Source organism: Aotus nancymaae, unplaced genomic scaffold (genome assembly GCF_030222135.1).
Source record: "Aotus nancymaae isolate 86718 unplaced genomic scaffold, 86718_ANA_hifiasm-v0.15.2.pri h1tg000077l, whole genome shotgun sequence".
Lineage (NCBI taxonomy): Eukaryota > Metazoa > Chordata > Mammalia > Primates > Aotidae > Aotus > Aotus nancymaae.
The window spans coordinates 20946834-20973143 of NW_026988492.1; the positions used below are offsets into that span (position 1 = coordinate 20946834).

At 44.2% G+C, this 26310-nt stretch overlaps 1 protein-coding gene across 3 annotated transcripts in view; it reads right to left on the minus strand.

Annotated features, from left to right (window-relative positions):
• Positions 1-5036: 5036 nt before the first annotated feature.
• MCM10 (minichromosome maintenance 10 replication initiation factor) overlaps positions 5037-26310 on the minus strand; it is a 40514-nt gene continuing 19240 nt past the window's right edge. For all 3 annotated transcript variants that reach the window (XM_012456006.3, XM_012456005.3, XM_064368427.1), the window contains 12 exons: positions 25011-25127; positions 21961-22160; positions 19700-19800; positions 18727-18837; positions 18522-18639; positions 15619-15847; positions 12781-12925; positions 12050-12168; positions 9409-9522; positions 8274-8419; positions 6233-6275; positions 5037-6139 (listed from right to left, as the gene is read on the minus strand). In XM_012456006.3, the coding sequence (XP_012311429.2) occupies positions 6056-6139; positions 6233-6275; positions 8274-8419; positions 9409-9522; positions 12050-12168; positions 12781-12925; positions 15619-15847; positions 18522-18639; positions 18727-18837; positions 19700-19800; positions 21961-22160; positions 25011-25127 (1527 nt within the window). In that variant the 3' untranslated portion in view covers positions 5037-6055. The remainder of the gene's footprint in view (positions 6140-6232; positions 6276-8273; positions 8420-9408; positions 9523-12049; positions 12169-12780; positions 12926-15618; positions 15848-18521; positions 18640-18726; positions 18838-19699; positions 19801-21960; positions 22161-25010; positions 25128-26310) is intronic.

Below are 26310 nucleotides of genomic sequence, written 5' to 3' on the forward strand. Positions count from 1 at the left end.
AGGTTGCAGTGAGCTGAGATCGTGCCACTGCACTCCAGCCTGGGCGACAGAGCAAACTCCATCTCAAAAGATAAAAATAAGACTTCAAAGCCGAAATGACTTCTCGATCCATGGGCTGCAGAACGGAGGCTGTGTTAGCAGGCATGAAAACATTAATCTCTGTGTACATCTGTCAGAGCTCTTGATAACCATGTGTATTGTAAACAAGCAGTAATATTTTGAAAGGAATCTTTTTTCTGAGCAAGAGGTCTCTACAGTGGGCTTGATATATCCCATAAACCATGCTGACGATAGATGTGCTCCCATTCAGGCTTTGTTTTCCCATTTATAGAGGACAGAGTAGATTTACACAGTAGATTACAAGTCACCAGTGACTTTAGTCTCTAACAAGAGAGTCAACCGGTCCATTGAAGACAGGCATTGACTTCTTTTTAGCTATCACAGTCCTAGATGGCATCTTCTTCCAACAGAAGGCTGTTTCGTATACATTAAAAGTCTGTTTAGTGGGCCAGGCGTGGTGGCTAACACCTATAATCCCAGCATTTTGGGAGGCTAAGGTGGGCGGATCGCCTGAGGTCAGGAGTTCGAGACCAGCCTGACCAACATGGTGAAACCCCCATCTCTATTAAAAATACAAAATATTAGCTGGGCATGGTGGTGTGCACCTGTAGTCCCAGCTACTTGGGAGGCTGAGGCAGGAGAATCGCTTGAGCCTGGGAGGCGGAGGTTGCAGTGAGCTCAGATTGTGCCACTCTACACTCCAGCCTGGTGACAGAGCAAGACTCAGTCTCAAAAAAAAAAAAAAAAAAAGTTTAGCCACTGTGATCAATAATCTTTGCTAGATCATCTGGAGAATTTCCTGCAGCTTCTACATTACACTCGCTGTTCACTTTGCATTTTGACATTATGGAGACAGCATCTTCATCAAATCTCATGAACAAACCTCTGCTGGCTTCCAACTTCTGCAGCTTCCTCACCTCTCTCAGCCTTCACAGAATTGAAGTGTTAGGGCCTTATTTTCCACTTCAATCACTAAAACTGTCTCCATATCAGCAATAAGACTGTTTCACTTTCTGATCATTTTGTTCACTGGAGTAGCACTTTTAATTTCCGTCGAACTTTTCCTTTGCATTCACAACGTGCAAGAGGCATGGCTGTCAGCCTGTCTCAGCTTCCGATGTGCCTTCCTGACCAAGCTTAATCATTCTCAGATTTTGATTTAAAGTGAGAGGTGCAGGACTCCTTCACTTCAACACCTAGAGGCCATTGTAGGGTTATTAATTGGACTAACTTCAATGTTCTTGAATCTCAGGGAACAGGGAAGCCTAAGGAGGGGAGAGAGATGGGGGAATGGTTGGTTGATGGAACACTCAGAAAACACATTTATCAATTCACTTTGCCACTTATATGGGCACAGTTCCTGGTACCCCAAAACAATTACAAGAGTAACATCAAAGATCACTGATCACAGGTTACCAAAACAGATAGAGTAATAATCAAGAAGTTTGAAATATTGTGAAAATTACCAATCTGTGACAGCTGCACAGTGTGAGCACATGTCAGTGGGAGATGGTGCCAGTAGGCTTGCTTGATGCAGGGTTAAAAATCGCAGTATCTGCAAAGTCCAAGAAAAGGAGGTATTCCTATACCCAGAATACAGAAACACCTGTTACAGTTTGCTAAAAAAGACACCAAACGGTCAAGAGCACATGAAAAATGCTCGATGCCACCAGTCATCGGGGAAATGCAAATTAAAATCACAATGACATTCTATTACACACCCATCAGAGTGGCTGAAACGAAACAGGTATTGGTGGGAAGGCTGGGTAAATGGAACTCTTGTATATTACTAGTACGGAAAATGGTATAACCGCTTTGGAACATAGTTCAGCAGTTTCTTACAAAGCTAACGTATACTTTTTTTTGAGATCGAGTTTTGCTCTTGTTGCCCAGGCTGGAGTGCAATGGCACGATCTGGGCTCACCACAAACTCCGCCTTCCAGGTTCAAGCGATTCAAAAGTGCAGGGATTACAGGTGTGAGCCACTGCACCCAGCTAAAAGCTAATATATACTTAACAAGTAACCCAGAAATTCCCCTCCTAGATATCTACCCAAGAAAAAGAAACATATCCATAGAAAGATTTATACTTGAATATTTATAGTAGCTTTATTCAGGACAGCCCCAAACTGGGAATCCAACCCAAAGACCCACCAACAGGTGGATACATTCTGGGACATAGCCATATAATACAATAAACCACGGATACAGGCAACATGAATTGCAAAATATGTCCAGTGAAAGAAGCCAGACAAAGTGTGCCCTGTATGACTATGTGTATATGAAACTCTAGGAAAGATAAATCTACACTATACTGATAGAAAATAGATGAGCGATGGGCTGGGAAGAGGCCCAGGGCTTTTGGGATGATGGCAATGTCTTGTACCTTGCTTGTGGTGTGGCTATACAGATAGATACATTTGCCTAAATGTAGCCAACTGCACACCTAAGATGTGTGCCCTTTACTGTATGAAATTTATACTTTAATACAGTTGATTTAAAAAATATAGAAGTCTTGGTCAAGCAACGTTCCCACAGACTTGGTTCCAATTCTGTTTCAGATCTTATTTCCAAATTACTTAACCAACTTACAGGTGTGCACCACCATGCCCAGCTAATTTTCGTATGTTTAGTAGAGACGGGGTTTCACCATGTTGGCCAGGCTGGTCTCCAACTCCTGACCTCAGGTGATCTGTCTGCCTCAGCCTCCCAAAGTGCTGGGATTACAGGCGTGAGCCACCACGCCAGGCCAGAGTTCACCCATAGTTCTTGACAGCTGCATGATTTCCAAATCTCTAGCCATGGGATCAAAGAAGTCTATTTTACACCTAATGGGTTGCTACTGGGGATATACTTATACAAACAGATTTGTGCTCCAGATTTTCTAAAATGTCATAAGACGTGATTTCACCTGCTGCAAACATCAAGCTTTACTTCTGTCTTCATCAGCTTCAACCCAGAAACCCACACCATGCAATCTCTTCCTGTCAATTTTGTTATCCACCAGTCTGCCTGAAGCTTTGAACGTTTATAAATTTCCTTGGGGAAAATTCCACAGCAGTTACTCAGAAGTTCCTTACTTGCTATTCAGGATGGTTGGGATCTAAAATACTTCAGCTTTCCTTTCGATGTTTGGAAAGGGAAAATTTATTTTAACAAAACTCAAGACAAAGATGATTTTCTTTAAAAAACCACTTATTTTCTCTAAACAGAAAAAGGCACAGTAAAAAGAAAAAAAAAACCCCATTGTGAGGATTACATATTTAGATCAACCAGGTTCTCAAAGGACATGGTTTTTGTTTGCTAGTTCAGATCACTGTGTACTTACCCTGTTCCAGTGGCCTGTGATTACACATTTAATCCCTGTATTACCAATGGCAGGTTAAGAAAAACAAAACACGTATAATGGATTTGCATGAAAGCACTTCATAAAGGTTGACAAGGAAGGCAGGATTAGGCTGGGCACAGTGGCTCATGTCTGTAATCCCAGCACTTTGGGAGGCCGAGGCAGGTGGAACACTTGAGGCAGGAGTTTGATACCAGCCTGGGCAACATGGTGAAACTCCTTCTCTATTAAAATACCAAAATTAGCCAGGCATGGTAGAGTGTGCCTGTAAACCCAGCTACTTGGGAGGCTGAAGTGGGAGGACTGCTTGAACCTGTGAGGTGGAGGTTGCAGTGAGCCAAGATTGCACCACTGCACTCCAGCCAGGGTGACAGAGCAAGACTCTGTCTCAAAAAAATAAGTGAAATAAAATAACAAGTTTCCCCACCCCACCCTACTGACCCCTTCTCATCCTCAAATATGCTAAGAAAGCATATGCACAGAGCACCTCAAAGCAAAGTCCCCCAAGATTGGGCAAAACTAAGAAATTACAATTATGTTTTATATTTATTAAAAAAGTTAAAACCCAATTGTAAAAAGGCATCCAGATATAGCTCACTCTCAGCCTTTACAAGCATATTATAAAACATATATCAATATACAAGTGAACACTGACTGTAAGGATACCCTCTGTTCAAATGAGAACATTGTTTTGCCGGTGCAGTGACTCACACCTGTAACCCGAGCACTTTGGGAGACTGAGGTGGGTGGATCACAAGTTCAGGAGTTCAAGACCAGCCTGGCCAATAAGGTGAAACCCTGTCTTTACTAAAAATACAAAAATCAGCCAGGCGTGGTGGTAGGTGCCTATAGTCCCAGCTACTCAGGAGGCTGAGGCAGGAGAATCACTTGAACCCAGGAGGTGGAGGTTGTGGTGAGCTGAGAACGCCCCACTGCATTCCAGCCTGGGCAACAGAGTAAGACTCTGTTTCAAAAACAACAACAACAACCACACACACAAAAATACTGTTTTTCCCCGTAAGAAAGGGATTCTCAGAAGCAACCTGGTGTTAAGTTCTGTGTCGTTGTGACCTATTTCATACACATAGCTGTTTTAAGTTAATGAGATAAATAAATCTACCCTAAATGAGCCATTAAAAACATCCCAGTTTCTTATTTATTAATAAGAACTTCTGGTTCTTATAAATAAATATTCTTTTCTCTGTTAGAAAAAAATTAAAAAGAAAAGCAACCTTATATAAAGTAGAAGTATACTCCTAAAAGAACAGTTATTAGCACATAACCTTAGGAGCAACACGAATTAGACACAGCACCTTCGACCCATTAGAGCAGTTTTATGAAATCTAAGGCATGTCAATTTTATTTCTGGCTTTTGAAAACCAAAATCAACCATCTCCCACAATCCCCCAAAAGTGTTATGTCCCTAACATAATAACATCTTAGGGGAAACCTAAATTACTTTTAGCTAGAGCTCAAGGTTCAATACAATAATTCTACTAATTTACTCAATTTTTAGCTGATACCAACATTCACTTAGGTCAAATGCTATCTGGAAAATCAGGTTGCCCAGACCGAGGAATCTCCTGAATGAAACCTGTGCTGTGGTAATTTGCACAGGGTTTGACCTTTCATTCTTTTTTTTTTTTTTTTGAAATGGAGGTGGGTGGATTGCTTGTGCTCAGGAGTTTGAGACCAGCCCGAGCAACGTGGCAAAACTCCATCTCTACAAAAAGCACAAAAATTAGCTGGGCCTGTAGTCCTAGCTATTTAGGAGACTGAGGTGGGAGGACTGCTTGAGCCCAAGGAAGCTGAGCTGCAGTGAGCTGTGATCACACCACTGCACTCCAGCCTAGGTGACAGAGTGAGACATTGTCTTAAAAAATAAAGAAATTTTAAAAAGTAAAGTGAGATTTTACGTATTTCTATCACAGAGCTCCACAATAATGTATAAGCAGAGAGCCCTCTTATTCTCTTTATATATAAATTGAAATGCAAAGTGGTTCAGTGACTTGATCAATTTCAAGAGCAAAACAGAGATAACGAATGGAATGAAGAAATCTGGCTTTTAACATCCGTACATCAAATCTAATATTAAAGGCAGTGATCATAATTATCTAGATGGAAAAAAGTTTTATTATTTGTAGAAATCCAGTGCTAAAAAATACATTTCAAGATCATTTAGTCCAATCTTCCTGATTTTACAGGTAAGAAACTGAAGCCCAGAAGTTAAGCAACTTACCTGGGTGAGAGTTAAGCTAAATTAATTTTTTTTGCCTCTGGGTGTCCCTATAAACACTAAAATTTTATTATGATAAAGGAGTGAACATTCTGTAACCAAAAGATACGGAAACACAGCTCTCTGTTTGCCTTCTAGTTTTTGGGCAGAAACTTCTGTGAATGAAATAACACAATCATCCATAGTGAGCTTAGAAAAGACAATGATGTCTTGGTTTTCCACCTAAATGTCAATGTTAAATGTGGTGTGAAACCAACCCAATGGCAGTAAGTAAGTAGGCAAAGCTTAGGGGCTTAACAGGCATTTGTTTTTGACAGTGTCAATCAAGAAGCAATGGACAATACAGAGCTACTCCCTTGCTTTCCAGAGCCACAGGAGGCAAGGAAAGCCGTGGCGAAAGGTCCGAAGTTAGGGTTATTTCAGGCTATTCAGAAATTTGGCATGTTCTTCTCCTCTTGGTAACAGAGTTTCTCCTCCTATCTTTGGACCAGTCTTTTCCTAGAAAAATGAAAATTTTTTAATGGGAGATGGTACAACATTATTAGCATGGGTCACTAAAAGGAGTCACACATTAGTAGGCAAATGGCGTACCTTTAACATTCCGTCCCGTTCCCATTTGTAGAGGCCACAGTTACTGAAACAGAAAAGATGGATTCACTCAGCAGGGTGGTATAGGCCCACTCATGCAAAGATGATGTGCTCACTGTACTTGGGGACAGTGGCCCCCATTCCAGGAGAAGCTGTTCAAGGTGACACTCGTATTATATGCCAAATCTGAGGTTATGCTCGAATGCAACTACAGATAAATCTATAATGACTTGGGAAGTGGTCTGTAGTTCCTTACAAAGCCAGAGGCTTCAGAGATGGAGCTTCAAATGATAGTGCCACAGGGATCCACACGCTGCAGGTAATGAACGTACCCTTGGTTTTTACAACTGATGGTTGTTGGGAGGAGACTCAGATTTAGGGAGCTGGCTCTTTGGTGCAGGATAGTCTATGTTTTGCCTCTTCCTTCTCTTTTTTTTTTTTTTTGGAGCAGAAAGGTTGAGATAAGGAAAGGAATAATCTTCTTTCTAGTCCAGATCATCCTTCTCCTTTTCTCTTTATAATCCAAAAGCCTTTACTCACTTCCTTTTTCTTTTTTTTTTTTTGGGTTGGTGGGGGTTTGCCATGTTGCCCACGCTGGCCTCAAACTCCTGGGCACAAGTGATCTGCCTGCCTCAGCCTCCCAAAGTGCTGGGATTATAGGCATGAGCCACTGCGCCCGGCCTCTTCACTCTCTTGTAATTCAAAGGGCTCAGGGACTCTTGTTTTGTTTTCATTTTTATTTGTTTAGAGACAGGGTTCATTCTGTGGGCCAGGCTGGAGCACAGTAGTGCCATCATAGCTCACTGCAGCAGCCTTGATCTTAAGAACGAATACGAGGGCCAAGCATGGTGGCTCATGCCTGTAATCTCAGCACTTTGGGTGGCTGAGCCCACTTGAGCCCAGGAGTTTGAAACCAGCCTAGACAACACAGTGAGACCCTGTCTCTACAAAAAAGTAAATTAAAAAAAATTAGCTGGGTGTGGTAGCACACACCTGTAGTCCCAGCTACTCAGGAGGCAGAAGCAGGAGGATCGCTTGAGCCCAGGAGTTCAAGGCCGCAATGGGCTATGATCGTGCCACTGCACTTCAGCCTGGACGACAGAGTAAGACCCTGTCTCACAAAAAAGGAACAACGTACAAGAACGCCAGAGAAAGCACGGTTCTTACAGGCACAGTGCCATCTGGAGGCTGAAAGGCGCCTCGCTCTTCCATTTGTGTCTTGCACTTCGAACAGATTTTTAAAAAATTTTTCTAATGTTTTCTGTAAGCTCTTGCTATAATGACATTTTTAGTCATCTATTTTGGAGAGAAGTCAAGTATCAACATATAAATAACTACTTAAAAAATTATAATCTAGATTGTGAAAAATTTGCAAGCCAGCTCCTGGTAAAGGGATGAACTGGCTCGGGTTCCTGGTTCCCTCCCCTTTTATTAGGGGAAGCACAGTAAAAAATAACAATATGACAATAAAAAACAACAACAACTATTTGCAGCGTTTACATTGTATTAGGTATTATAAGTAATCTAGAGATGTTTTAAAGTATATGGGAGGATGTGTGCACGTTATATGCAAATACTACACCATTTTATATCAGAGACTTGACTTTGGTATCCTGCCGGTAGAGTGCTGTCCTGGGGCCAATCCCCCTTGGATACTGAGGAACGGCTGTTCTCACAAGCTAAAGAAATTTAAAATGATTAAATAACTCTTGGGAGTAGAGAGAAGAAAAAAATATTATGTGCATCCCAGCCTCCAACAAACACACACATGTTCACCACCCCACCCTATCATTCTTATTTATTCAACAAACACTTCTGAGGACCTCCTGCAGGCCAGGTACTACAATAGGTGTTGGGGACAGCAGTGAAAGGGCAGGGAAGGAATTCCAGGATTTCAGATAACAACTTGAGTCCCAAGGACAGCCTGGAGCTGTAGGAAGGCACAGAATGAACATCCAACGTTCCCAGGGAACAGACTCGCAGCCACCGGAAAAAGAGATGAAGATCCCCATGTGGGACAAAGAGCCCCAGGTGCTTCTAATACCTGCAGTGCTTGTTCGGGAGTCTGTCCAGGGAGATGCTTCTGTTCCCACACGGACACTTGAAAAACCTCTTCACACCATCGTGCCAGTGGTATTCATGCTGCTCACTGACGCAGGTCTCCAGCAGCTTGAAGTGAGTGTAGGCGCACTGCACAGAACAAGAAACCCACAGCGCTGGTGAAGAGCTGGAGGACAAACACTCAGCTGCGGTCGGGGCAATCTGCTCCGTGACCACTGGTTTCTCATCACCACCTGGGCCCTTGCTAGGGGACTGGGCCACCTTCGCCTCTTGCTACAGCCACCCGTGTGACTGCCTGACTCCCTCAGACTGATACCACTATTCCTCATGTTTGGCCCAATTTCTGGTCAGTCACAAAGTACACAATAACTTTGTTACTGTTAACATGTTCCATGATGACAATAGCAAGGGCAGAAGAGAAGTACCGCAAACAGCTAAATAGCTTCAGTGGGTCTGTGCTAGAGTCGTCACAGCACCTTGCTTACATACGACGCCGAGGTTTGGCATCTATATAAAAGAGGGATCAGCAGCTCTTTCATTCTCTTCCATGATCTATAAAAAGGATGTAGGCTTATTGTTACTCCCTATTTCATTAGCAGCAAAGCCAAGACAGATTAAGGATTTCACTTCTAATTTCGATCCTCAGACAGACCGAAGAGAATCAGAAGCAGTGGGTGCGCAGCACAGCATGTGCGGGAGAGAGCGCTGTCACTTCTGAGAATTACACTGAGCTTCATAAATAACTCGAGACTTAGGCAACCTCAGAAAGTGCAGAGTAGAGTGGTGAGCCCAGGGGGTTCAACCATGGTCCCAGGGCCTATGAACACTGAGCCACGTGGACCCAGTGGTCCAGGGGAGGAGATGTTAGGGCCCATCCGAACTGGGGGCAGTGGTCAAATGAGAGAAGAATGCCCTAGACAAATGCTCCACTGGCAGAGCACAGCAGTCAGGTCAGGCAGGAAGCCGGGTTCTGGGCCACCTCCGCCCTTTGCTTTCCAGCCTAATTAACTGACACATTACAAGATAGGGCCCCAGATCCCACATGTTCTCCACGTGCTGCCGAGTCACAGCAGCATCACACGGGGCCCATGGTCGCTGTAGCCCCCACCTTCACCCACCGTCTTGCATGTCACGACGCGGCATTTCACTTCTCTGATGTTTCTCATCTTTTCTTCCATTTGTTCTTTCTTCACTAGTGGCTCAAAGTAGTGCTCCTGCAGCTCAGCCTCGGCCTGGAATGACAGGGCATATGAGAGACCTGGTGCCAAATCCAGTATGCACTCAGGCAGCGCAGTAAGAGTAACTCGATGATTATTCAGATGACTCAGCTGATAATCAGAACAGAACAGAACCAAAGGGACAGGCTAAAGTGTGCCAGGGCCCTGGACAGCACCTCCACAATCTGCAAAGCAAAAGATGATGATGCGTAGAAACAAGCTCTTAATATGCAAAAACAGAGGGACACAAGAGCATTTGGTGATGCTTTTAAATTTTATTTTTGAGATGGAGTCTCACTGTCACCTAGGCTAGAGTGCAGTGGTGCAATCTTGGCTTACTGCAACCTCCATCTTCCGGGTTCAAGAGATTCTCCTGCCTTAGCCTCCCAAGTAGCTGGGACTATGGGTGCTTGCCACCATGCCCAGCTAAATTTTTGGATTTTCAGCGGATATGGGGTTTTACCCTGCTGGCCAGGCTGGTCTCAAACTGCTGACCTCAGGTGATCCGCCTGCCTTGGCCTCCCAAAGTGCTAGGATTATAGGTGTGAGCCACTGTGCCTGGCCCATTTGGTAATTTTTAAAACACCAAATTCAAATAAGCACTCCTAACATGACAGCATCATTATGTCAAGTGTGTGCCCAAGGGCAGTTATTTCTGTTCTAATATAGACTCGATAACACAAGGTACTCCGGGCCCCAGCTGGCGAGTTTCCTTGGTACACGGAATGTCAGGGAACAGCCCTGAGGGCAGAGATGCTTGTGGCAGAATGTGTGTGCAGCGATGGGGTTAGCGCTGCTCCACAGGCAGGAGGGCCCGGGGCCCCGGGTGCCACAGAAGTGACAAGCTCAGCTCTGCAGCCTGCAGAGTCAGTGCTGGGATCTCTCCTGAGTGTCAAGTTTAGTGAACAGATACGACGCAGAGCTGTTTTGTTAGTTATTTGCTAATGAAAGGAAGAGCAGATCATTTGGAGTAATGATACAGAATGGTGATGTTTTTTGAATTGGTGGGAGCACTTTGTGTTACCATAATGATTGCTACCTCTGCGGCTGGCAGGGACCAGGGGTGCTGAACTGTCTGCAATGCATGGGACAGTCTCCGACACAACTAAGGACTGCTTCTCATCCTGCCTGGCTTCTGTGTGCTCTGAGACAAATGTGTGGGTGGGGAACCTGATTAAAACCCTAGAACCTAACTGCTTTCCACACAACTCTACAATATTTGTGCATGGTTTTAACACATGTTGACAATTCCAAGAGTAAAACTAGACTCCTGTGTATGCTGAGGGACAATGGTACTTTGGTTTCTCAGGATTATTTACTTAAAACACACACAGACACACACACACACACACACACACAGACACACACACACAGTCTCCAACCTGGGCAACATAGATAAACCAGACCTTGTCTCAAAAAAACAACCCTCTCCTGAAAAGTACATTATCTATTCCTAGCTACTCAGGAGGCTGAGGTATGAGAATTGCTTGAGTCCAGGATTCAAGACCAGTTTGGGGAACATACGGAGACCCTGTCTGAACACTCCTCCCACCCCTGACGAAAACACCCACATTATCAAAGAAACATTTCTGAGTCTCCATTTTTGGCTCATTTATACTGATAAATCCAAGCCTCTCACGACTTTATTTCCCCTAAGCTAGTTCTGCCTATGCATTTACAAATCCATAATGCAATCTATACCTTTAGCATAAATATTTTCATTTTTTCTTCTTTGCATTAGGATATTAATTTTTCAAAATGACTAGTATAGGTAATTCATATTATCATGAATTTTAAGATAAGAAAGCAATACAAACACCTGTTACTAAAAAGAGGCCTTGGGCATGAGTTAAGCCCTGCTTTAGAGCATTTGAGATGCCGATATAAAAATACTGGAATGGGAAGATCTCTTCGCATATTGCAAGGCAGAAAACAGCAACAGTGTAGAACCATTTAAACATCACTTCACAGCCATAACCAAGTGCAAACATTTTTATAATACTGATATCTATTTAAGTCATATTAAGTCAAATGATATTCTTCAGTAAAGGGACAAAGCCAAGGCTCAAATCTATTCGAAATTATCCTGTTCTTCAAAGCAAATTCAAACAAACCAACACATACCTACTTCTAGATTTATGTAAAAAGCAGATTCTTGGCTGGGCATGGTAGCTCATGCCTGTAATCCCAGGACTTTGGGAGGCAAAGGCGGGAGGATCACTTGAGGTCAGGGGTTAGAGACCAGCTTGGCCAACATGGGGAAACTCTGCCTCTACTAAAAATACAAACATTTGCTTGGTATGGTGGCAGATGCCTGTAATCCTAGCTACTGGGGAGGCTGAGGCAGGAGAATCGCTTGAACCTGGGAGGTGGAAGTTGCAGTGAGCAGAGACTGCACCACTGTACTCCAGCCTGGGCCACAGACTGAGACTCCGTCTCAAAACAAAACAAAACAAACAACAGATTCTCGGTCCTACAGCTGGCACCTTGGCTTTGAAGGACACTGGACATCAACACCATCCCTGAGCTTTTGGGATCTTACCTGTTTCAAGATGCCTGTGTGTTTTGATTTTGCTTTTAGGATTTTCTGAAATTCCTCAGACTCCAGGTAGGCAAGTTGTTCTCTCCTCTTTTTCCTGGCAGGTTCTAATTCAACCTCAGCTAGAGCAGAAGGAACAACCATCAGCAGTGACCAAGAAACTGCAGAAAGCCAGCGTGCCTCATCGACTCCACTCCCTTCCACTCCCCGTTCCTCTGCCTACAAGCCCTTTAAACGCGACCTACCCCGGCTGGCCCCAGCAGAGGAAAGGTCTCAGAGGTAAGCCAAGAAGCTGAGCTTAGAATTTGGGTGGTGGCAGATTTGGCCACTAAATTAGAATCTCTTTTTCACCTTCAAATAGGCAGCTGACTATCATAATAGATAATAGCAATGTTAAATATGTTGACAATGATGTTAACATGATATTGCCTACTTCAAAGTTTTAAAAATACAGGGCAATTTAAAACAAAGGAATTTGAGTTCTGTCAAAGCAGATCTTTATGCTAATATATGTACAAAGATCCTATTCCCAAGTATTCGAATTATGTCTAATTTCATTCCAATTTAACGTGATTATAAAAAAATCAGTTCCACCCATAGAAATTCTACTTAGGTATTCTTAATAGGAGGAAATTGAAGTAACTACTTGAAATCTGGGTGCTGGTTTGAGTTTAGAACGTATTTCCCTTAGAAACAGCTTCTCTTTTCCACTGTTAACTGTGAAACTGCAGTACCTGGAGAAGAAAACATGGTGTTCTTTTCTACACGTTCCTTCACCTCCAGGACGGCCTGAGGGTCCTTTTGCTTCTTCTTAATGCCGTTTGGGTTTGTTTTTGTAAGAATCTGGCCTTTTGCCCTTAATTTGGTGATAGCAGCTAACTAGAAAAAAAGAGAAGAGAGGGAGGTAAAGATGTGAAAGATGACAGAGGCACTTAAGACCTGGAACCCTTTTTTGTTATTAACCAGTGAATTCTGGCTGTCCTCTGACAGAAACTGACAAAACATATCTTAATTTTACTTGGTATTATTAACACAATTACTGGAATGTAATAGCATGGGAGACAGGACTACACGCTGATGAGTAAGTCTCAGTTTATTTAAATATAACAAGTGTTAGGCCGGGCGCGGTGGCTCAAGCCTGTAATCCCAGCACTTTGGGAGGCCGAGGCGGGTGGATCACGAGGTCGAGAGATCGAGACCATCCTGGTCAACATTGTGAAACCCCGTCTCTACTAATACAAAAAAAATTAGCTGGGCACGGTGGCGCGTGCCTGTAATCCCAGCTACTCAGGAGGCTGAGGCAGGAGAATTGCCTGAACCCGGGAGGTGGAGGTTGCAGTGAGCCGAGATCGCGCCATTGCACTCCAGCCTGGGTAACAAAAGCGAGACTCCGTCTCAAAAAAAAAAACAAGTGTCACATCAGCGAGACTGCAGGCTTCCAGATCCATGAAGGAGCACATCACCATTTTGTAAGTTTTAGAATCAGAGAGAATTAGGATAGAATTCCATCCAGTTCTGCCATGGACTAGCTCGTAACCCGAGGCAAGTTATGTAATTTCTCATTTATAAAATGGAAATGGGGCTGGGCACGGTGGCTCATTGTAAACCCAGCAATTTGAGAGGCTGAGGCAGGCAGTCTACTTGAGTTCAGGAGTTCAAGATCAGCCTGAGAAAAAAACATAGTGAGACTTCATCACTACAAAAAATATAAAAATTAGCTGGGTATGATAGTGCGTGCCTGCAGTACCAGCTACTCAGGGGGCTGAGCTGGGAGGATCATCTGAGCCCAGGGAGGTGGAGGCTTCAGTGAGCTGTGACTGTACCACCGCACACCAGCTTGGGAGACAGAGTGAGACCCTGTCTCAAAACAAAACAAAACAAAAGAAGGAAATGATGATATAGCATTGACCTACCTTTGAAGGTCATGGTGGTATGGATGAAATAAGATGTCTGCAAAGTATGAATCTGTACATAGGAAATACATTTCTGGCCAAGTGCAGTGACTCATGCCTGTAATCCCAGCACTTTGGGAGGTTGAGGCAGGTGGATCACTTGAGGTCAGGAGTTTGAGACCAGTCTGGCCAACATAGTGAAACCCTGTCTCTACTAAAAATACAAAAATTAGTCAGGCGTGGTGAAAGGCACCTATATTCCCAGCTACTTGGGAGGCTGAGGCAGGAGAAGTGATTGAACCTAGGAGGCGGAGGCTGCAGTGAGACCAGATTGCACCACTGCACTCCAGCCTGAGTGACAGAGTGAGACTCCGTCTCAAAAAGCAAGCAAACAAACAAACAGTAAATGCACAGCACACACATATCACAGGCGTGGAGTAATACAGACATGCGTCATGGTTGTTATTATAGGTATCACTATATGTAATACCATAGGTAAGTCGGTAAGGTTGTGGCATACAGCTAGCCTCTGCACTTCATTTGGCTGTAGCTGCTAACTAGAAGAAAGAGAGAGGCTCGGTCAGGGGAATCAGGAAGCAGGCAGCTGGGGCTCTGAGTGTCCCCTACTTCAGCCAAAGCAATTCAGCTTTCTCCTGTCATGTGACTAGACTTCTGTGTAAGATTTCTTTTAAAGAAGGATTCTTGATGAGGCATAGTGGCTCATGCCTGTAGTCCCAGCACTTTGGGAGGCTGTGGTGGGATTGCTTGAGTCCAGGAGTGCAAGACCGGCCTGAGAAACAAAGGGAGACCCCTCTTCTCTACAAAGTACAAAAATTAACCAAGGCGTGGAGGCATGTGCCTGCAGTCCCAGCTACTACTTGGGAGGCTGAGGCAGGGGGGTCCATCGATCCTGGGAGGTTGAGGGGGCAGTGAACCATGATTGCACCACTGTACTCTAGCCTGGGTGACAGGGGGAGACCCTGTCAATAAATAAATAAATAAATAAAACGGCCGCGAGCGGTAGCTCACACCTGTAATCCCAGCACTTTGGGAGGCTGAGGTGGACATATCACTTGAGGTCAGCAGTTCGAGATCAGCCTGGCCAACATGGTGAAACCCCGTCTCTACTAAAAATACAAAAATTAGCCGGGTGTGGTGGTGGGTGCCTGTAATCCCAGCTACTCAGGAGGCAGAGGCAGGAGAATCACTTGAACCCGCGAGGCGGAAGTTGCAGTGAGCCGAGATTGCGACTTTGTACTCCAGCCTGGGCGACAGAGTGAGAGAAAGAGAGAGAGAAAAAGAGAGAGAGAGTGAGAGAGAGAAAGAGAGGAAGGAAGGAAGCGGGGAAGGAGGGAGGGAGGGAGGGAGGGATTCCTTAAATCACCATTTTACATTACAGTCTCACCTCAACAATTCCAAGAATTGTTTTCCTACAGTCAGTGTCTCTGGTTATAAACACTATCTTCCTCTAGGGTACATCCTATAGCCTGGCAAGAAATAGTGTGGAGATAACAGCTCTAACTTTCTTGGATTAAATTCATATTATGTTGACACTACCATCTTTTCAAATTACACTGACTCTAATGAGCACGATCAATATACAGCTATTAGGTATCTGTCTTTCCTCCAGCTGTGTCCTACAGAATGCAAACTCAGGTGTTAAAAAGAGATGCCAGTTACCTTTTTGGCTTCTGCTAAAGCACTTAGTTTTGGTCTTGGTGGTGGTGACTCGTCATAAAAGAGAACATCATCTCCTTCCAAGACGCCTCGCCCCAGCTTGGGTGTCATTGTGGCCGGGGCTCCCTCCAGCCTGGGAAACTCAGATCGTGTCCCTGGAGACTGAGCAGGAGGCTGTCTTGATGAGGATGGCACAGCTGGGCTCCCGACTTCACTTGAGCTTTGCAGAAATCTTTAAAGAACATACAGTCAAAATACGCAAACAGGGTTTATAAAAACTCTAGAACTCAACATGAACTAGGAGGTGGCAGGCAGGCCACCAGCTGGGAGCTAGTTGTTAGCAAAATAAATTCCCCTCCTTGGCTGGTAATTCAAATTTGCACACAATAAGAACAATACTAGCTTCACTAACTCCTGCATTAATTGTGTTTTCTTTAAATAAGCTGTAATTGTCCTAACACTTTAGAACTGATTACTGTTTTTATCGATCAGCTGTGCAGTGGATGTCACCCGCAGCACACCCAGCCATATTCCCAACCCTACTGTCAGCTCGAGGGCCTGTAGGAACTCATTCCATCTCCCTACATTTTAGTTTATGCTACTGTGAAGAGACAGTACATGTGGGACATTTGGAAGTCATTAACAGAAAAGCACTATAACTTGCAGCGATGATTTTACATCCTTTTTAAATTTTTTTTGAGACAGAGTCTTGTTCTGTTGCCCAGGCTGGAGTGCAGTGGCACGATCTTGGCTCACTGCAATGTCTGCCTCCTGGGTTCAAGTGATTCTTGTGCCTCAGCCTCCCGTGTTAGGATTACAGCACTTACTGGCAACAAATGGTTTTAAGAGCTATTTTACTTTTTTTTGGAGACAAGGTCTTACTCTGTTGCCCATACTGGAGTGCACTGGACTGCAGCTTGCTGCAACCTCCACCTCCCAGGCTCAGATAATCCTCCCACCTCAGCCTCCCAAGTAGCTGGGACCAAAGGTGTGCGCCACCATGCCTGGCTAATTTTTTTATTTTTTGTATAGACAGGATTTCTCCATGTTTCCCAGGTTGGTCTCGAACTCCTGGGCTGAAGAGATCTGCCTGCCTTGGCCTCCCAAAGTGCTAGGATACAGATGTGAGCAGCAGAGCCAGCCTTAAGAGTTATTTAAAAACAACAAACCTCAGAAACCATCTAGTCCAAACCTCCTATTTGATCCATGAGGAAACTGAGGCCCAGGATCACACTGCTCACAAGGGCCAGGCTGGGGATGAGAGCCGGGCCATCCCAGAAAGGTACTCTTTCCAATCCCACATTCCCACTCTTGCAAAGTCTAGGCTGAGTTTGCAAACTATCTATCAAATCCTGCACAAAATTAAGGCTTCTTTGGCCAACGAAATTCTGAAAATTTTCAAATTGCAATGCCTTCAAACTGATGGGCACTCTCTATTTCCCAAGAGGCTCACAACTCCATACATATTTCTATGTCCACGTATATAATTTATGTCACCTGTAGGCACACGATGAATACCTCTGTAGATATCCTACCAGCACCTCAAACTAATCCGCCTGAGATCAAACCCATTTTCTTACTTTCCCAAAGACTTCCCTCTTATTTTTATTATTATTTTTAAGACAGAGTCTTGCACTGCTACTTAAGTTGGAGTGTAGTGGCGCAATCTCAGCTCACTGCAACCTCTGCCTCCCAGTTTTAAGTGATTCTCCCACCTCAGCCTCCCAAGCAGCTGGGATTACAGGCGCCTGCCATTACGCCCAGCTAATTCTTGTGTTTTTAGTAGAGACGTGGCTTCACCATGTTGGTCAGGCTGGTCTCGAACTCCTGACCTTGTGATCCACCTGCCTCGGCCTCCCAAAGTCCTGGAATTACAGGCATGAACCACCTCGCCCAGCCCTTCTTATCTTATAATTGACCTCCTTTCATGGATGCAGTGGCCTTTCAGCAGCCCAGATTCGGGGTGGCAAATGGTTTGGCACTGGAGCAGATCACATGTGAGCCCAAAACTCAGCCCTCCCATAAACTAGCTCTCTGACCTCCAGGCACACAGTAGTAAAACAAGGCTGAGAAGCTTTCCAGAGGCTCAGATGCTGCGTTTATGGAGTGCACATAAAGTGCCCGTGAACCACAGCTCCATCATTATTCAGATAACCTGAGTCCAGGAATCATTCATTTGTCCACTTACCATATGCATTTCCACTTGATTTTTTTTTTATTATTGGCTGAAGCCAAATAACACATTTCCACTTGCTTTTGCTTCTAAAGTGACTCTCCATTTTTATCATTTATCCAAAGAACTGTACTCTACTCATTGGCTCTGCCTGTCATAAAAAACTGAATTGTGGCAAAACCCAGAAATGGCAGCCAGGCGAATCACTTGTGTCCAGGAGTTGGAGAGCAGCCTGGGCAACATGGCAAAACCCAATCTCTACAGAAAAATACAAAAATTAGCCAGGCATAGTGGCGCAAGCCTGTAGTCCCAAATACTTGGGAAGCCAAGGCAGGAGGATCATGTGAGCCTGGGACACAGAGGTTGTAGTGAGCCGAGACTGTGCCATTGCACTTCAGCTTGAGCGACAGAGAGAATCTGTCTCAAAAAAAAAAAAGAGCAAGAGAAAAAAATGCCAGCCAGCAGGGAAACCTGTGGTCTCCCCCTTCACATCTCACCCCTTTCCCTTTTCCATGGTAATAACTAACCTGTACCATTTGGTGTTGGGAGTCACTAGTGTAAGAAATATACAGCCTTAAATGCTATTCAGGTTATGGGAAACCTATTTTAAACTTTCAGAGTTAAAACGCAGCCAATCGAAACCTGAAGTCACATTCTGGAACCCGATGAAGGCGTTCTGAGGATGCCTGAGCTGGATGACCTAAGCGGGGAATATTAAGTCTGCTCCTCTTACCGCTTCTGTATTTCCTCTGATTTCCTTCTCCTCATCTCCAACATACGCTGCTTCTGTTGCTTCAAGAGTGCCGAGGCTGAGATGGACTGGATGGCAGGTTTTGAGCTCCCCATGATCCCTGAAACAGAAGCCCACAGACTGAGGGGGCGCCCTGGGCGGCTGAAGGAACACAGGGACACACGTGTGGCCGCGCAGCTCACAGTACCTGAAGCTGTGGCTTTGGCTAAATGTTGTTTTAAGTTCCTGGCTCCACACGTTGGCAGGTCCATCAGTTCCTTGAACTCCTCAGAGCAAGACAAGCTCTTCTGGGGTATTCCTGTGCCATGTCAACACCAGCTTTAGAGGATTCATGTTCAGATAGTTTGAGGTCATATGACATACCACTTTCTAAGCTCTGTACTCGTAATTTTAGTCATATATAAATGAAGTAGACGGAATACCAACAGGAAAAAAAGGAATCCTTAACCTCTAACATCAGACTTGGACTGCAGGGTATCCTAAGTATATTTTATTTCTAGTAATGATTAGAATACTAAGTAAGCCCTTAAATCTGGGGTCATTCCATACCCTGTTTCTGGAATAGGCACTACGGATAAGGGTCCCCGACCACTGTTTACAACCATAAGCCCAGGGTGGGGGCTGCATTCTCTGACCAAGACTTGTTTTTATTTATTTTTATTTTATTAAATTTTGTTTTGTTTTGTTTTTATGACCAAGACCCATTTTAACAAAAGATAACAGATAAGAAGTTTGGCCAGGAAGGTAATACTACTGATTCTAATGCTGGATGTTAAGTGTTTACCCAGATACACCAAGAAATTGTAAAAAGCATACTAAGGTAAGACACAGCTAAGACCAATGTGCTGTTTTTTTTTTTTTTCTTAAGGTTCTGCAAACCAGGCTTGATTCCTCTAGGTCAGACCACACCACTCACTAAGCACAGGTGATGAGTGGATTCTTATTACTTAAGAGTACGAGCTGTATCCATGTTCAACCCTAAAGACTGCATATTTATTTATTTATTTTTGTGCATGAATAAGTTCTTTAGTGGTGATTTCTGAGATTTGGGCGCACCCATCACTGGAGCAGTGTACGCTGCAGCCAATGTGAACTCTTTTATCCCTAAGACTGCATAATTAAACTGGAGAAAGAAATTTCATATGGAGAAACAAAGTTACCGAGTTTTTGCTGTGTTTCCCGGATGATCAAGTTTGTGCCCTTAACAACCAGATTACTCAGAGTGGTTTGAATCTTCTTCTTTGGAGCCACAGCTGCTGCACTGAAATGACAAGTCACCCCCAAAAGGAGAATCACTAAGTCCCAATGCTCTGATGAGGTAAAGAAGGCACAGAGACCATCATGAACCACCACGCCCAGCCTCTCTTATCTTATAATTGATCTCCTTTCATGGGTGCAGTGGCCTTTAAACACCGTCAAAGTTTCTCAAAACACCATCTAAGCAGGCTTTCTTAATGCCACAGCCCTAAGGCATAACTGGTTTATGCACTGTGTCACAGAGAAAAGCTAGAGGCAGTCTACAAATCTGCTTGAGGCCATTCTGGAAGGAAACGGGCAAAAGAAATAAAAATATATGCCAGTGCTTTGAACTAGCAGTCTAGATATTTATCTTAAAATCATTAAGGATTATGCAAAAATTTAGTATAGTAACGGCAGCTTTCTTTATAATGTCATACATTGAAAAAACCATTAATGTTCATCTACACAGAACTGTTTAAATGAATTATGGCAGAGTATGTAAAAGAACACTATGTAGCCACTAAAAATAAGACAAGAAAAACAATTATTTTACACTGGACAAAAGGTGGTTACAAAGAATAGGCATACTATGATCTCATTTTATATTACTCCACTTCCCCAGGCTCAAGCAATTCTCCCATCTCAGCCTCCCAAGTAGATGGGACTACAGGCGTGTGCCTCCATGCCCAGCTAATTTTTTGTATTTTGTAGGGGTCTTGCCATGTTGCTCAGGCTGGTCTCAAATTCCTGGGCTTAAGCGATCCTCCTGCCTTGGCCTCCCAAAGTGCTGGGATTACAGGTGTGAGCTACCATGCCTGGCCCGGAACTAACAGTTTCTCAGGTGGTAGGATTAGAGTTGCTTTTTATTTTCTCCTTTGGTTGAATTGCATATTCTTTTAAAAGCCTAAAGTACATGTATTGCTTTTAGCAGATTGGAAAAATTCAGAAATCGTTTTAAATCTCAAAAACATGCTCACTGTTAAGAAAAGATATGGGAAGTGAATCGTCTTGCCCCATTTCTGTTGGATTGGGAACACAAACCTGTTTTGTTCTTGGACCAACTGTAGCTGCCTGATGCCAAGTCCTCAGATGTGCTTTCTATAATGTGGTGGAGCGGTCACTGATTATTACAAGCTTGCCCAACCTGCAGCCCTCGGGCCACACGCAGCCCAGGGTGGCTTTGAATGTGGCCCAACACAAATTCATAAACTTTTCTTAAAACATTAAGAGAGTTTTCTTTTCTCTCTCTCTCTCTTTTTTTTTTTTTTTAGCTCATCAGCTATCATTAGTGTATTTTATGTATGGCCCAAGACAATTCTTCTTCCAGCGGAGCCCAGGGAAGCCAAAAGATTGCACACCCTTGGATTACAATGTCAGGGACTCTATTGACTCTGAGATCCCCAGGCAAGGGGCCATGGAGGCCTGCCTAGCATCACCCCACTCCCTACGTGAGGCTTCACAGTATATTCGCTCACTGAATGAAATGCGGGTTCCATGAGGTCTGGAGCCTCACCCTCCTGCAATAAATAGTTGTAGGAGAAATAATCAGAAGGGTGTTAACAACGTGATTAACACATTTTTAAAAGTCCTGACAAAGTTGCACTATTCACATTAGAAGTCAAAGAGGGCCCAGGCGTGGTGGCTCACGCCTGTAATCCCAGTACTTTGGGAGGCCGAGGAAGGTGGATCACTTCAGGTCAGGAGTTTGAGACCAGCCTGGCCAACATGGTGAAACCTTGTCTGTACTAAAAATGCAAAAATTAGTTGGGTGTGGTGGCACACACCTATAGTCCCAGCTACTCAGGAGGCTGAGGCAGAAGAATCACCTGAACCCAGGTGAAGGTTGCAGTGAGCTGAGACTGCACCACTGCACTCCAGCCTGGGCGACAGAGTGAGACTCCACCTCAAAAAAGAAAAACCCCCCAAAACCAAAAGAAGTCGAAGAGGAAGAGTGGGCTCTCTTAAAGCCCAGCACAACATAAGTCAATCTCTCTCTCTCTCGAATGCTTTTCTCTCTGCCTGGGAATAAAAGAGGTCCTTAACTAACTTGTTTCGGGCAGTGAGTTATGAAAGATGAAACCTGTACAAGTATCCTATGATGGTTACAAGAAGGTACAAGCAGTAGGGTTAGTCTTTGATAAGCAAAATCCTTGCCCCAAAATAAGCCCCGAGAATGTCTTACATTGAAGCTGCATACGAGGCAGAAGAAACCCCTCCATAGTAAAAGCCATCTTGGCACAGACGTTCTTTGAGGCTGGCGCCCCTGCGGGCAAACTTCTTTGGAATTCGTCCTCCAGAGAAGGTGGACTGCAAATCGGCACGCTTTGCACTGAGCTTCTTGTACTGAGCTTGGACGTGGTACTGACAGTACTCACAGTCATGCTGCAAAAGGCAGAGCAGTGGCATCAGATGAGGATGACAGGCCAGGAAACAGCAATGAGCAGACACAGTTCCTTCTGGCTTCCCGAAACATGACTCAGGCAGAGTCCTCCTTGCTGACCTCCAAGACCGTTCCCAACGTGGATGGGCTGCTCAGTCCCCGAGGGGAAGAAGGTCTTCCCTTTGAGTCCCCTGAAAGTACTGTTCTGGTGAAATTCCCCTTGCCCTCTTTCTACAAAGGAAATGAAACCAGCTTCTAGGATGAACCTTGAAAACAAGGAAGGTGAAAGAAGTCAGACTCACAAGGTCCCACGTTGTGTAAGTCCTTTTACAGAAGAGACAAATCCATAGAGACAGAAAGCAGACGAGAAGACACCAAGAGACGGAGGGAGTGGGGGATGGGAGTGATGACTTAATGGGGCCAGTGTTTTTACAGGGTGATGGAATCTTGAAACTAGGGAGCTGGTGGTTACACAACCAAGTATCACTGAATAATAAATATTTAAAAATGGTTAACTGTATATTGTGAATTTTGCCTCAATAAAAATAATTTAAAAACAAAATCAGTTCCCAGTGAGGTTTTTCTAGCTGTTTCTCTAGTTGATCCTTGGACAGGTGCTATCCTTTCAGTGAAAGAAACAAAGAGAGATGGTGCAGTATTGTTCTATTGGGTGAACAGTAGTTATGGTGTCAATGGAATTTCCTTTTTTTTAGAGATAGTCTCCCTCTGTCACCCAGGCTGGAGTGCAGTGGTGTGATCTTGGCTCACTGCAACCTCTGCCTCCTGGGTTCAAGTGATTCTCCTGCCTCAGCCTCCCAAGTAGCTGGGATTACAGGCACGTACCACCGCGCCCGGCTAACTTTTCTATTTTTAGCAGAGACGGGGTTTTACGGTCTCAAACTTCTGGCCTCAAGTGATCTGCCCATTTCGGCCACCCAAAGTGTCGTGATTACTTGCGTGAGCCACTGTGCCTGGCCAGGCAATGGATTGTTAAGGATCTGTTTCTCACAGGGAGATCTGTTGGGTACTTCACTCTGAAACCTCGTTTTCCGACTGCCTCCCACCTTATTACTTCCTGCCCACGAATTCATCTAACAGGAAGGAATAAGGAAACTAAAAATAGATGAAACCAAAACTGTGATCTAATCCTTTCAAAGAACTCTAAGAAGTACCTCTTCACACCTACTACAAGGGCTACAACAAAAAATAAATACAGTGACAGGTGCCAACAAGGACAGGGAGAAACCGGAAAGTTCATACATTATTGGTGTGATGTAAAACGGCGAGGCCACTTGGGAAACCAGTCTGGCAGTTCCTCAAAAATCGAGATGGATTACCATATTGCCCCAGCAATCCCACTCCCAGGTATATGCCCAAGAGAGTGGAGCACATACATCCCCATAAAAACTGGGATGTGTGTTTTAGCAGCATTATTCATAATAGCTAAATGTGGCAACAACCCAATCATCTATCAACTGATGAAAGAATAAACAACGTGGTATATCCATACAATGGAATATTATTTACGCACAAAAAGGAATAAACTGTTGTAAATGCTACAGCATGGATCAGTCGTGAGAAACATTATGTTAAGTAAAAGAAGCCAGACAGAAAAGGTCACATATTATGATTCCATTATATAAAATGTCTAGAAAAGGCAAATCCATAGAGACAGAAAGTAGGTTAGCACATACCAGGGACTGGGGGAGAGGAGACTCGGAATAACTGCTAGTGGGTATTGGGTTTTTTTCTGGGGTAATGAAAGGGTTCTGAAATTACATAGTGGTGATGGTTGCAAAACTCTGTGAATGTACTAGAAATTACTGAATTATTTATTTATTTATTATTTTTTGAGATAATCTCACTCTGTCACCCAGGCTGGAGTGTAATAGTGTGATTTCAGCTCACTGAAACCTCTATCTCCTGGTTTCAAGTGATTCTCTTGCTTCAGCCTCCCAAGTAGTTGGGACTACAGGCACCCCCCCACCATGCCCAGCTAATTTTTGTATTTTTAGTAGAGATGGGGTTTCATCATATTGGTCAGTCTGGTCTGGAACTCCTGACCTCAGGTAATCCACCTGCCTTGGCCTCTCAAAGTGCTGGGATTACAAGTATGAGCCACTGCACCTGGCCTGAATTGTTTTGGTGAATTGAATGGTATGTAAATTATACCTAAATGAAGCTACTATTCTTTAAAAAGTCCTAAGAAAAGGTATGATTGAGTTAAAATACAGGCTAAAATACAATTTTCATTGTATTTCATCATGTTTGCTCTGTGGAACTACAAGAATTGAAGGCAAACAAAAATTCTGTCTTAAATCTCTTCGTCAGATAAAAGATCACTTTCCATCAGGTGTAGCGGCTCATGTCTGTAATCCCAACACTTTGAGAGGCCAAGGCAGGCGGATTACCTGAGGTCAGGAGTTCCAGACCAGCCTGACCAATATGATGAAACCCCTCTCTACTAAAAATACAAAAATTAGCCGGGTGCGGTGGCATGCGCCTGTAATCCTAGCTATTGGGAGGCTGAGACAGGGGAATCTCTTGAATCCGGGAGGTGGAAGTTGTAGTGAGCTGAGATGGCACTGCACACCAGCCTGGGCAACAAAAATGAAACTCCATCTCAAAAAAAAAAAAAAAAAGATCACTTTCCTAAGAGGTTAAATCTCCCCACCTTCCCCTGCCCTCACTTTTTTAAACGGGGGATTATTACCCACACATTAAATGTTCTCATTTTGACACTTCCTTTAAGTAGGAAACTCAGTTCCAAACTGGTTATCACAGCTAAAGTACCCACAGTTTATTCCTAACCATTCTTTAGCAGAAACCATCCTAACAAAGCTAAAACCAACCAAATTCACAGTCTGCGTGCACGGCTCTCCGTTCTTCTTCCTGGCTTTACAGGTTCCCAGGTCGAGAGCTTCACCCATAATTAAGACCTTTTGAGGATGATCGATAGATAAACACACCTGGAAGAAAGAGGTGGGGCAGGAGTTAAAGGCAGACAAAATTATGGCCGTTTATTAGCAGGAATAGAGAAAAGAATGGTTGGTGCTGATTTAAGGTTATTGCCAGGTGCAGTGGCTCACGCCTATAACCTAGTACTCTGGGAGGCCGAGGTGGGTGGATCTCTTGAGGCCAGCCTAGGCAATGTGGCTAAAACCCTATCTCTACAAAAAGTACAAAAATTAGCTAGGCGTGGTGGTGTGTGCCTGTAGTTCCAGCCACTTGCGGGGCTGAAGTGGGAGGATCACTAGAGCCTGGGAAGTCTAGGCTGCAGTGAGCTGTGATTGCACTCCGGCCTGGGCAAGAGAGTGAGGCCATCTCAAAAAGGAGAGAGGTTTTACTGGTGTAAAGGAATGTGAAACCAGTGCTCTACAACTGTTTTAAGAACAGGGGTGCAGAAGGCACCTTCAATTCTCTTCCTATTTTCCATCCATTCCTTCATCTTTGCGACTGGAATCCTGATTTTATCTGGGCTGGCCGAGTTCTCAGCCTCAGGTAATAAATCCTGTTCCCTGTTTTCCCAGCGCTCCTTAGAGCGAGCAATGGTTATAAGTTCTAGATGATCAGATGTAAACAGGAGTTGGCAGGGAAGCTTTTGCTTTCCTGACAAAATGAGTTAGGAGGCTGGCTCCCCCTTCCTCCTCACTTCTTGACTTGAATGGAGATGACTCTAGGGAGACAAGTCCCTGAAGGGCCTTGGTGAACTCAGCTCTCTGCCTTCTTGTTTACAATTTTCTTCTTGAACCGATTGTACCAAGAGGTACTGTCCTGAATAGCCTGGGCTTTATCCTCACCCCTCCTAGGACAAAATCTACAACACTTGAGCTCAATGAGCCAAGTAGCCTCCAGATTATAAAATCCGGATCAGGGTGCTTTCATAATCCCTCTGCTGCAGGGTGAAGAGAGGCATGAGCAGACAGGACTCCACTTGCCTGGAGTGCCTTTCCCGAGCCTTGGTGGACTGGCTCAACCTAGATCCTAGGCTTCTGTGGACTCTCGCTGCCTAAGGTGCTTCGCCCAACTTGTGTAAGTGTTTTATCTCCTGGACACATGCTCCCACAGGTGGGTTTGTGCAAAACTGCAGGTAGCTTGGTTTGTGCTGAACCACTGGCAGCTGGGTTTGTACAAAGCTTTCGGCCAGACCTG